General features: G+C 37.5%; 1 protein-coding gene across 2 annotated transcripts in view; it reads left to right on the top strand.

Moving 5' to 3' along the window:
• The first annotated feature begins 468 nt into the window (after positions 1-468).
• The window catches only part of dcbld2 (discoidin, CUB and LCCL domain containing 2), a 24206-nt gene continuing 12774 nt past the window's right edge, over positions 469-11900 (top strand). Inside the window, exons 1-5 of one of the 2 annotated variants that reach the window (XM_049485276.1) lie at positions 469-699; positions 6029-6253; positions 6910-7047; positions 10640-10691; positions 11807-11879. In XM_049485276.1, coding sequence (XP_049341233.1) covers positions 615-699; positions 6029-6253; positions 6910-7047; positions 10640-10691; positions 11807-11879 — 573 coding nt within the window. In that variant the 5' untranslated portion in view covers positions 469-614. The remainder of the gene's footprint in view (positions 700-6028; positions 6254-6909; positions 7048-10639; positions 10692-11806; positions 11880-11900) is intronic. The other variant, XM_007227729.4, reaches the window with a different exon arrangement.

Consider the following 11900-nt stretch of genomic DNA (forward strand, 5'->3'; position numbering starts at 1 on the left):
TTTTTATTGGCTGTAAGCCAAAATCATAATCATTTTTTTTCTTAAAAAGGCACTAGTATAACGGACCATTAAAATAAATGAAAAAGTATTATCATAAGAATAAACTGGTTGTAAGCTATGATCATCAACAATAACAGAAATACTGTGAGAAATGTGTGTAATACATCTAGATAATATATGAGTTTCACATTTTGAACTGAATTACAGAAATAAAGTAACTTTTCATTTATATTCTATTAAAATAAATAAAAAAAAGTGTTATCATAAGAATATATGTGTTAATTCACAGTGTATGTAATATTTGTGTAAAATTTACCAATACAATAGGACTGGAGGTTAAGTTATATGTGTAATACATGTAATTCACCCTTATTAAGTTAAATTTCTCTCTCATTTCTGCACATTTCCTCCAGGCCGCAGTGCCGTGCTCCCCCGCTGGAGCGCGCTGTTTGCGGCGGAAGTTTGGCCGTGTCTCCCCGGTTTGTGGCCGGAGAGCCGCCGCAGGAGCAGCAGCAGCAGCAGGCCGCTACACACGGAGGCGGATCAGAGCGCCTGGAGCCGCGGAGCGCGGAGCTGCTGCCCGGGCCACGCATTATGCAGGCGGACTGTCCGGGATGGACGCAGCGCTAATGCTGGGAAGAGGAACCGGACTCTTCTTCATCATCCTCTTCTCCGCCAGAGGATCCCGGGCGCAGAAAGGTGAGGCAGGCGGGCGGCGCTGGGCGCGGACTTTCCGCGGAGGGGGATCAAACTTTACCCGCTCTGAAAGGGCCTGGAGCCCGGGCTCACCGCGGCAGCAGGAGGGAGACCGGCCGGGGAATGCCTCACTCGGGCCGGCCGCGCTCTCTCTCTCTGCTCGGTGTGTCTCAGATAGACAGACAGGCAGGTAATTTATCTGTAGAGCCGGAGAATCCGGAGACAGCGCTGATCCACAGATCTGCTGCCCGCAGTGTTGTGAAGGAGCCAGGCTTTCAGGTGGGGTGAGGGGGGGTCGAGCCATTTGGCCGAGTGGAGAGAGAGGGGGGGGGGGGGGAAGGGCCGCGGTGTGGAGAAGAACCGTAAACACAGAGGCAGCAGCAGCAGCGTGGAGCTACAGCCTCTAAACCCAGCCTCAAAACAGATTCACTCATATACCAGTTATAACTCAGTCCTAACCTAAAACCAGTCTTAACCTAAAAACAGATTCACTCATATACCTGTTATAACTAAGTCCTAACCTGATACCATATACACTCAGGTACCAGTCTTAACCCAGTCTTAACCTAAAAACAGATACACTCATATACCTGTTATAACTCAGTCCTAACCTGAGACCAGTCCTAACCTAAAATCAGTCCTAACCTAAAATCAGTCTTAACCCAGTCTTAACCTAAAAACAGATACACTGATAGACCAGTTATAACTCAGTCCTAACCTAAAATCAGTCTTAACCCAGTCTTAACCTAAAAACAGATACACTGATAGACCAGTTATAACTCAGTCCTAACCTAAAATCAGTCTTAACCCAATCTTAACCTAAAAACAGATACACTCATATACCAGTTATAACTCAGTCCTAACCTAACACCAGTCTTAATCTAAAAACAGATACACTCATATACCTGTTATAACTCAGTCCTAACCTGAGACCAGTTCTAACCTAAAATCAGTCTTAACCCAGTCTCAACCTAAAAACAGATACACTGATAGACCAGTTATAACTCAGTCCTAACCTAAAATCAGTCTTAACCTAAAATCAGTCTTAACCCAATCTTAACCTATAAACAGATACACTGATAGACCAGTTATAACTCAGTCCTAACCTAAAATCAGTCTTAACCTAAAATCAGTCTAACCTGAAAACAGATACACTTATATACCAGTTATAACCTGAAATCACAGCACAGATACCAGTCTTAACCTGAAAGCCGATACAGGTAATATCAGTCTTAACCCACTTAACCTAATACCAGATACACACTGATACCAGTCTTAACCTGAAATCCCAACAAAGATACACAGAGATACCAGTCTCAACCCAGTCCTAACCTTATACCAGATACACAGATAAACCAGTCTTAACCTAAAATCAGTCTTAACCCAGTCTTAACTTGCAATCACAGCAGGTATACTTAGGTAGTCTTAACCCAGTATTAACCTAAAACCAGATACAGATATACCAGTCTTAACCCAGTCCTAACCTGATGCCAGATACCAGTCTTAACCCAGTCTTAACCTGAAACCAGAAACACAGATATACCAGTCTTAACCCAGTCCTAACCTGATGCCAAATATCAGTCTTAACCTGAAATTACAGCACAGGTACTAGTCTTAACCCAGTTCTAACCGATACCAGATATACCAGTCATAACCTGAAATCAGTCTTAACCTGATACCAGATACCAGTCTTAACCCAGTCCTAAACTGAACCCAGATATACCAGTCTTAACCCAGTCTTAACCTGAAACTAGTCGTATTCCAGTCCTAACCTTATACCAGATATACCAGTTATAACCCTGCCCTAACCTGATAACAGTCTTAACCTGAAATCACAGCACAGATACGAGTCTTAACCTTATACCAGATGCACAGAGCTACCAGTCTTAACCCAGTCTTAACCTAAAACCAGATACCAGTCCTAACCTGATAGCTGTCTTAACCCAGTATTAACCTGCACAGATTCCAGTCTTAACCCAGTCCTTACCTGAAATCACAACACAGATACCTGTCTTAACCCAGTCTGGGTCTTAACCCTGAAACCAGGCATAACCCAATCTTAACCTGAAACCAGATGTACCAGTCTTAACTCAGTCTTAACCTGCTACCAGATACACAAAGATATCAGTCTAATTAACCTTTCTGTTAAGTTACAGGTAAAATTGTCCTGTTTCAGAGTTTGAAGTTCTAGTCAGAATTCAGTCTGAATAAATAAAGTTAGAAGTTCTTCTGTACGGGCTGATGTCTAAAATTTAGCTATGGCTTCTTAAATAAAAACAGACGTGGTGAGGAGTCTGTGTGTGTACGGTAAGCGTCTGCACACAATGTAGAGGAGGACATTAGGATGTTTTTGCTCTGGAGGTCTGGATATTGTCCAGTGATGGTTATGTAACCGTGGCTCAACTTGAGATGAGTTTCATTCGGTGTGTAAACGCGTGACAGGCTCTGCGATCAGCTGGGAGCTTGCTTGTGCCCTTGTGTGTGTCTCTAAACCTGGAAAAGACCTGTACTATGTTGTAGTTCTGTAGTTTGTAGTTCTTAGTAAATCATTAATGCATGTAGTGTTTGTATTGCTACTAAAAAAGCTTAAGTCCAGCTGAAGACCAGCTTGCTGGTGATTTTAGGTGGTGTATTTAGGTGAAAACATACCCTATGTCCTGTGTTTTAGCTGGATATCTAGTTCCTGACCAGTATAATGTGTGTTGTATTTGATTTTGATCATGCTTTGGCCATGCAGGTCATTCTGATCAAAAACTTGGTGATTCTTACAAAATTAAAACCAGATTAAATATAAAACACACCTGGATATGGTCACCATTAACCTCAAAACTGCAGAGTACACCTGAGAGTTAGAAGATACCATAAATTAGTTTATTATTTAGGAAGTTGTGGAGATTAGAGGTGGGCGATATGGCCCTAAAATAGTATCACGATATTTAATGGTATATTCACGATAACGATACTATTGGCAGTGTAAAAAAAACAAACACTGATTAAATATATATATATATATATATATATATATATATATATATATATATATATATATATATATATATTTCAAGAATACACTTCTGCATCAAAATCAATATATAAATGCATCATATTGCATATCGTCGCTGTCCAATGAAAAACACTTATCTCCAAAACAGCAACTTTACAGGAGAGAGAAAAAACCTTGTAAAGTTTCAATGGAAGTCAATGTAAAAAGAGTTAATTTCAGGTCATTTTGAAGAGTTTCTATTGGTCCATTCATCAAGAAATTTTGGCACAGTGTAAGATACAATTTATCTATTCAAATTATGTAGTAAACTAAAAATCGATAAAAATGGAGATATGAGTTTTTATAGGACAGCTATGATATGATATGATATGATATGGCACACCCTTAAAGTGAGATATTAAAAAATACAAGAATTTAATCAGATTTGTAACAGAAGAAGTCAATGATCCAGAATATCAGGATACTAATAATACTAATAATGCACTTCAAATATCTCCATATATCCAGGATTACAGTAAAATAAATGATACTGGACAGATATAATCTGTCTTATAGTAGATATATAAAGGGAAATGAGAACAGTGTGAATTTTTCTTTTGGTAAAAACAGTAAAAAAGTAGAACCCTGATGTGATAATTAGGGGTGGGTGATATGGCACAATATTTCAGGGTATAATATAATTTACCTTTATTCAAAAATGTTGAACATATTATTGCATACGATACGAAATAGCACACCTTAGTGGAAATGCTTAAAGGTACAGCAACAAACTGTCGGTGTACGGTAATTCTAATAAGGAAAGATTCTCAGGCTCATGAGCGCATCACAGCTCTCTACAGCACTGCCTCTATTATCTAGAGATTGGAGGATCGATTTCTGGGTTTGTCACATCCTTCTTTGATGCCCAGAGAGCACAAATGGCCTCAGTGGGCATAAATTAGCACAATGTGCATCTTACTCAGCGAGAAAACGTCTGAACCGGCAGTTAAAGCTTTTCTGTTCCAGAACTGCACAGTTTAACCCTCCTGTTATGTTCTGGGTCAATTTGACCTGTTTTAAAATTTGAAGATTATTTGGAAAAATAGTAAAAGTTTTTTTTTTTTCAGTATGAAACTTTTGTTTTCTGCTTGTCGTAATTACTGTAATCAACATATAATATGAAAATGGTTCATCTCACATGTTTGCAACAAACCACCCCCTGCAAAAACTAAAAAAAACTAAAACAAAATTGAAATGTTATGTTTCAATGTTGTGTAAAACTATTGGTTTTTTATATGTTGGTCCTTTAAAAGTAATAAAGTAGTGAAACTAGGGGTGGGCAATATTATATTGTATACAATATATCGTGACACAGACATATCATGATATTAAAAATCCATATCGTGATAATAGGGCTGTTCTGTCTTAAAAGTAGTCTATTATTTACTGTGAAGCTTTAGGTGTATTTATTGTAGAATTGTTTTAGTTTGCAGTTTATATGCATGCACTAAATATTCTGCAATATTATTTGCTGCATTATATTATTTTATGCTATATTATTTATTTTGCCACATTATGATTATTCTGTTATACTCTTATACTATATTCCTGAAATGAATGAATTATTTTAGTTTTCCTATATCGCCAAGTATATCGTTATCACAAAAATACCCTGAAATATCGTGATATTACTTTAGAGCCGTATCGCCCACCCCTAAGTGAAACATTAAAAAAACTTTGAAAACGAGTGAATTATCCTAATTGAAGCGTTACCTGTTAGAGGTAAGGAACATTATTGCACTAAATATTGATAGAATAATTAGTAATGGAATTAGTTAGTAAATATTTACTCTGCCTGTTACAATTTTTTTTTTTTTTTTTGGTTTCAGACATTTTTTTACACCGGTTCAAATTAACCCCGGAACACCATTGCTGTTCCTGACAAGTGAACAGTTGTGTTTCACATTTGTGTAAAGTCCTGTAATATTTCTGGGCAGCAAACATTCATTTCTTTACTTTCAGTGATGCTTCAGTAAAATGCAAAAATGCATGCATAAAGCATATCCTCAAAGCATGAACTGCACTGTTGTTTATAAATGAAATAATGATTCATCTTAATGTAGTTTTTTTTTATGTAATAAATAATTAGTAAGCCTCTTAGAAACAACGTAATGTTATGCATTTATAAAAGTGTACATGAATGTGAATATTTATGTGAATATTTCATGTTTGATGTATAATGCATGATGCTGGAGGTTGTCTTTTTAAATTTTTTTGAGTTGTTTATTTATAATTACATATGTGAATATATATTTATGTTTGTATTTTCTGTGTGTGTGTGTGTTGTAGGTGATGGCTGTGGGCACACTGTGCTGGGGACGGGCAGTGGCAGTCTGGCGTCTCTGGGTTATCCGTTCTCTTACCCCACAGACTCAGTGTGTGAGTGGGAGATCAGCGTGAGCGTTGGGGACACGCTCCTCCTGCGTGTGGCCGAACTCGACATCCACTCTCAAAACTGCCAGGTGTCTTACCTGCGTCTGTTTAACGGCATCGGAGGGAGCAGGACAGAAATCAGTGAGTCTGCTCTGAACAGGCTGTTCATTTATTATTTTTACCACATTCTTTAGTCAAAATTACTTATAAATTGTAATAATGATGAAATTAATGATGAGCAACATGTTTTACAATTTAAAAACTATTTAAAATATGCCTATAAATATTAGTATTTGTAGTATTTCATATTACATAGGTTTTATTTTTTTTGGTATAGGCATTGTGTATGCCATGTATCTCTGTTACTGATACCAGTTTTTGTGCAGATAGAGGATCAGTATCAGTATCAGTGCAACAGTAATATTATACAATAATTCTAGCTGCAATTATAGGATAATTACAGATTTTGGAGATGCGGATTTCATTTTCCAGCAGGATTTGGCACAATGCCCACACTGCCAAAAAAGTACCAGTTGCTCTTATATATAATATTCTAATTTTCTGAGACACTGATTTTTATTTTTTTATTTTTTATAATTATAATCATCAACAGTAAAATAAATAAACATTTAAAATAGATCACTCTGTATGTAATACTTCTATATAATATATTAGTTTCAGTTTTTGAACTCAATTACTAAAATAAAGTTAACTTTTCAATGATATACTTACTTTTTGAGATGCACTAGTCCCTCATTGTCCTTTTCCTTCATATCCTATAATATCCCTCCCTGCAGTTAAGCTGTGTCATGGAGATGTAAGTGGGCCGAGGATGGTGAAGTCAGATGGTCATCAGGTCACTGTGCAGTTCATGAGCGGACCGCAAAACCACGGCCGCGGATTCTTCCTCTCCTACGCCAGCAGCCAACAACAAGGTAAAAACCCTCTACACCGCTTTAAACCACTGCCCACGGGTTTCCATCACAGCTGAACACACACTGAATAACCCTGAGTTCAGAAATCAATATTTGGTGGAATAACCCTGGTTGTTTTTAAATCACAATTTTCATGCATCTTGGCATCATGTTCTTCTCCTCCACCAGTCTTACACACTGCTTTTGGATAACTTTATGCTGCTTTACTCCTGGTGCAAAAAATCAAGCAGTTCAGTTTGGTGGTTTGATGGTTTGTGATCATCCGTCTTCCTTATGATTATATTCCAGAGGTTTTCAGTTTTGTAAAATCAAAGAAACTCATCATTTTCAAGTGCTCTCTTATTTTTTTTCCATTATTATGAGACACTAGTAAGGAACAGGAGTGTCGCCATGTTTTCCTACTAATTCAGCAGGTCTTACCAGGTTTATGTGGGTGAGTAAAGCGGTTTTGTTCATCTACAGTAAGCTTAGATTCCTAAATTTCTCCAGCACTAACTGGAGCATTAGCATTAGCTGCTAACCGCTAGCACTGACGCCTGACAGCGCTACACTGAGGAACCCTAGTACGGAGTGTTCTGGTAAGTCAGGGCGATATTAGCTATTAGCGGTTTGTCCCACGTAGCTTGTTTTAACACGGTAAATACGCAGACTACAATTCAAAATACTCCCCTCTGAACAGTGAAAGAGCTAGTGCTTATTGAATTTAGCGGCTAATGCTAATACTAATGCTGCTCCAGTCTCGGTGCTGGAGAAACTTCCCTAAAACTCCTGTATAAAGCTGTACTTCTTAATACCTGACTGATAGAATTTATATATATAAGGAGCACCGGATTATAAGGAGCTCTGTCGACTTTTGGGAAAAATGAAGGATTTTAAGTGCACCTTATATTATGGAAAATACGGTAGGTTGATTGTCTTGATATTCACTTTTAGTGAGTGTGTGAGTGTGTAAGAGGCACACATAGGAGTTGCTACAACAACCGCTGTGTGTGTGTGTTTACACAGATTAGAGGGACGGGCTCATGTGAAACTGATTATGGGGAGCGTGAAAAAGAAAGAGAGAGAAATTCAACTCTAGTCACTATTTTGGTTTATCGTGATTTAGCTGCTTATCCACTGAAGGAAGGGACTAAAGAGTCATTGCTGCATCACTGCAAACACACAGACGTAATATTATATTGTATTATTTTATATTTCCTTCCAGAGTGTTGTGTATGAAAGAGGGAGCGAGGGAGAGAGAGGGAAGAGGAGGTAAAGAAACTGAAAGAGATGATTTTGCTTATATCTGAGGGTCTCCTGAGGGAGGGTGTGTCTGGTAACGGTTCACGTTTGGCCTTTAGCTGGAGCCGAAAGGGAGGAGAATAGATGGAGGCTGAGTCAAGACTTCAATGTTATAGAAGTGAAAGGAAATCACTGACGACTGTATTCCCAGTTTGATTGGACATAAATGAAATGTGGCCTTCTCCTGAAACTCATCCGTGCAGTGAACACACACACACACACACAATGGCACAGTGGGCAGTGAGCACACATGCCCGGTGCAGAGGATTAAGGTCATTGCCCAAGGGTCCAACAGTAGCAGCTTGTTGAACCCAAGAATTGAACCCACGATACTGAGCCACTGTGGGATAACTTTATTACTTTATCCCAATATTTTATAGCTGAGGCATTGTTTAGGTTGAGTTTTCAGACTTCAAAACATTTTACTCAAGTTGTTTATAGGCATTGTGTAGTGTTTTCTGGTGTTTTTTCCTGTATTTGTTTCTGTTTCTCACTATCAAACTATCAGAGCAAAGATTTTAAACATCACTAACCAGATTTCCCTCTCAAGAGTACCCCACTCATCCCGATACAGTACAGAGTATCAGCAGTTATCAGCTCAGTCAGTTAAATATTATAGTAATATTTATAATATTTATATTTATATCAAATTATTGTTCAGCCCTACGCTTAGTATTCAAATAATAAGAAGCCAATATATGTTATACATTGAATTGAAAACATAATTGAGCTTCAATTCTTCATTGAAAGTGACACACACACACACAAACACACACACACACACACACACACTCTCACAGAGAGGTCTGATAAGGTGCTCTGTACTGCATGGTACATCCTGTCTGAACTTCCACATGCCTGGAATTTCAGCAAACTGTGCAGGGGGTGCTGACATGCTTTGTGAGTGTGTGAGTGTGTGAGTCAGTAGGAGTGACTTTGTGTAATGGATAATATGATACTTACAACCACAAGATACATCTAACTCACATGCTCTCTCTCTCTCTCTCTCTCTCTCTCTCTCTCTGGTAATTGATATTGATCTTCTCATCTTATTTGAGGCATTTCTCCATAATATACTCTATATGAAGCTCAATACACTAAATGGACAACAGTATTGGGACAGCTGCTCATTCATTATTATTTTTCCCCTATGGTTTGTCCAGCTTTAACTGTCTTACTAGATAGATTTTGGAACATTACTTAAAAAAAAAGATTGTGTTCATTAACAAGAACCTCATCCCCAACTCCCCAACTCATCCACAAAGTACTGGATGGCGCACCATCATTCCAGAGAACATACAGCTCTGTAAAAAAATAAAAAGAAGAGACCATTTTAAAATGATAAGTTACTTTGATTTTACCAAATTAAAAACCTCTGGAATATAATCAAGAGGAAGATGGATGATCACAAGCCATCAAACCAACAAACTGAACTGCTTGAATTTTTGCACCAGGAGTAAAGCAGCATAAAGTTATCCAAAAGCAGTGTGTAAGACTGGTGGAGGAGAACATGATGCCAAGATTCATGAAAAAAACTGTGATTAAAATCTGAAAAGCTCTGTATCTTTTTTGTTATTTCAGACATTTCTCATTTTCTGTAAATAAATGCTCTAAATGAGAATATTTTGATTTGTAATTTGGGAGAAATGTTGTCTGTAGTTTATAGAATAAAACAACAATGTTCATTTTACTCAAACATAAACCTATAAATAGCAAAATCAGAGAAACTGATTCAGACACTGAAGTGATATATTTAATTGTTTCCAGAGCTGTAGTTGTAGTCGCTGCTGCACAGATCATTACTGGAGGATTCAGGCCTGGCCTTGTGTTTGTTTGTCATATTCTATTATTACTATTTCTCCACTGGTACTAGACAAGCTGTGTGTGTCATTGTGTGTGTGTGTATGTGTGTGTCAGCAGTGGGTGCCACTTAAAGTAACTGAATGCATTCATTAGAAATGTTATTTACCAATATTTGAACACACAGTATAGTGTAGATGTATAGTGTTACAGTAGGAAAGGAAAGGATCTGGAAAAGCTCTGTAAAGCAGTGTAAAAGAGACACACACACACACACACACACACACACACAGCCTGCTTCAGTTATGTATTAAGATAACAATCAGTGCTATCACCCTGGCAACAGCTGGAACACTGTTACAGTATATCTGAGCTCCTCAGGCAGGGAAAAGTGCTGTTAAAGGAAAAGAGTCACCGTTATTCTCTCTCTCTCTCTCTCTCTCTTCTCTCTCTCTCTCTCTCTCTCTCTCTCTCTCTCTCTCTTTCTCTTTCTCTCTCTCTCTCCATTCAGATCTGATCACCTGTTTGGACAAAGGAAATGACTTCACTGAAGCTGAGTTCAGGTAGGCTCTGTGGAATTTGGGTGTTCTTACATGGATGTGCCAAAAGTGGTGGGATAGAAGCAGAATGTAAACTGATAGAGATGTCTTCCATCAGTGGATGGCTTTGGATGTAGGTCTGTCACAATTATTGCAATATCGATTTATCGTACGATAAATGAACATGACCGCAATATTTTTTGATAATTGTGATATCGTCTTTTGTGTTTATTTGTATGTTTGTTCACATGTATAACAGTGAACAGTATTTTAGAAATAAGTATATAATTCCCAAACTAATTATGCTTAATGATTTACTAAAATTTTTGCTGTCTGTAAAAAGTGTATAATTGTTTAAGTTTAAGTTTAAACTGCAGAGCACATGCAGAACAAAACAGCAACTTTTCATCAAAGAGAAAAAAAAACTACAAGAAAAGTACATACATAGTAAATGTATTTTTTTGCAGGTCATTTTTTAAGGATTTCTATTGGTCCGTTTATCAAACATTTTTTTGGCACAGTGTAAGAGACAGTTTGTCTGTTCAAATATTATTCAGTAAACTAAAAATCAACAAAAATGAAGATTTGTTTTTCAATTTTTTTTTATTTGTTCATTGGACAGCGACGATATGATAAGTCAAAAAAATATATATAATAAGAGTAGAAATTGATTGACATTCATTACAAGATGATTATGTATAAAATGTTTAAAAAATCACCTGCAGTTTTAGATTTTAACGAATTTCAGTCAAATTAAATATATTTTTAATCGTATATTTCAACTTTGAAAGAAGGTTAAAATCTCGTCTTGTTCTCGTCTCGTGAACTCATTGTCTTGTCTCTTCATGTGAGATTCGTGAGATGAGTGTCTCATCACGTCCCTACCTGATCCTGATAGTGGGTGCCTGATGGATGCATGCATTTATTAATTAATTTATTTTTCTAGATCCATAGTGCTATGTGTGTATCTACAGTGAACACACATTACAGTGGGTGGTAATGATTGTGACCGGTGGTGTCTGGCTTGAATTGCCCATTGCTTGTACAGACAAGCAACTTCTGTAAATGTATATATATGTGTGTGGGTGTGGTTTTGTGTCTCATGTGTGTCTTCTTTCTCCTTTTTTTTTTTGTTGTAGTAAATTCTGTCCTGCAGGGTGTCTGACTGACTTCGGTGAGGTGTCTGGAACCATCCCCCATGGCTACAGAGACGTATGTACACTGTTCTGTATC

This window comes from Astyanax mexicanus, chromosome 11 (assembly GCF_023375975.1).
Source record: "Astyanax mexicanus isolate ESR-SI-001 chromosome 11, AstMex3_surface, whole genome shotgun sequence".
Lineage (NCBI taxonomy): Eukaryota > Metazoa > Chordata > Actinopteri > Characiformes > Acestrorhamphidae > Astyanax > Astyanax mexicanus.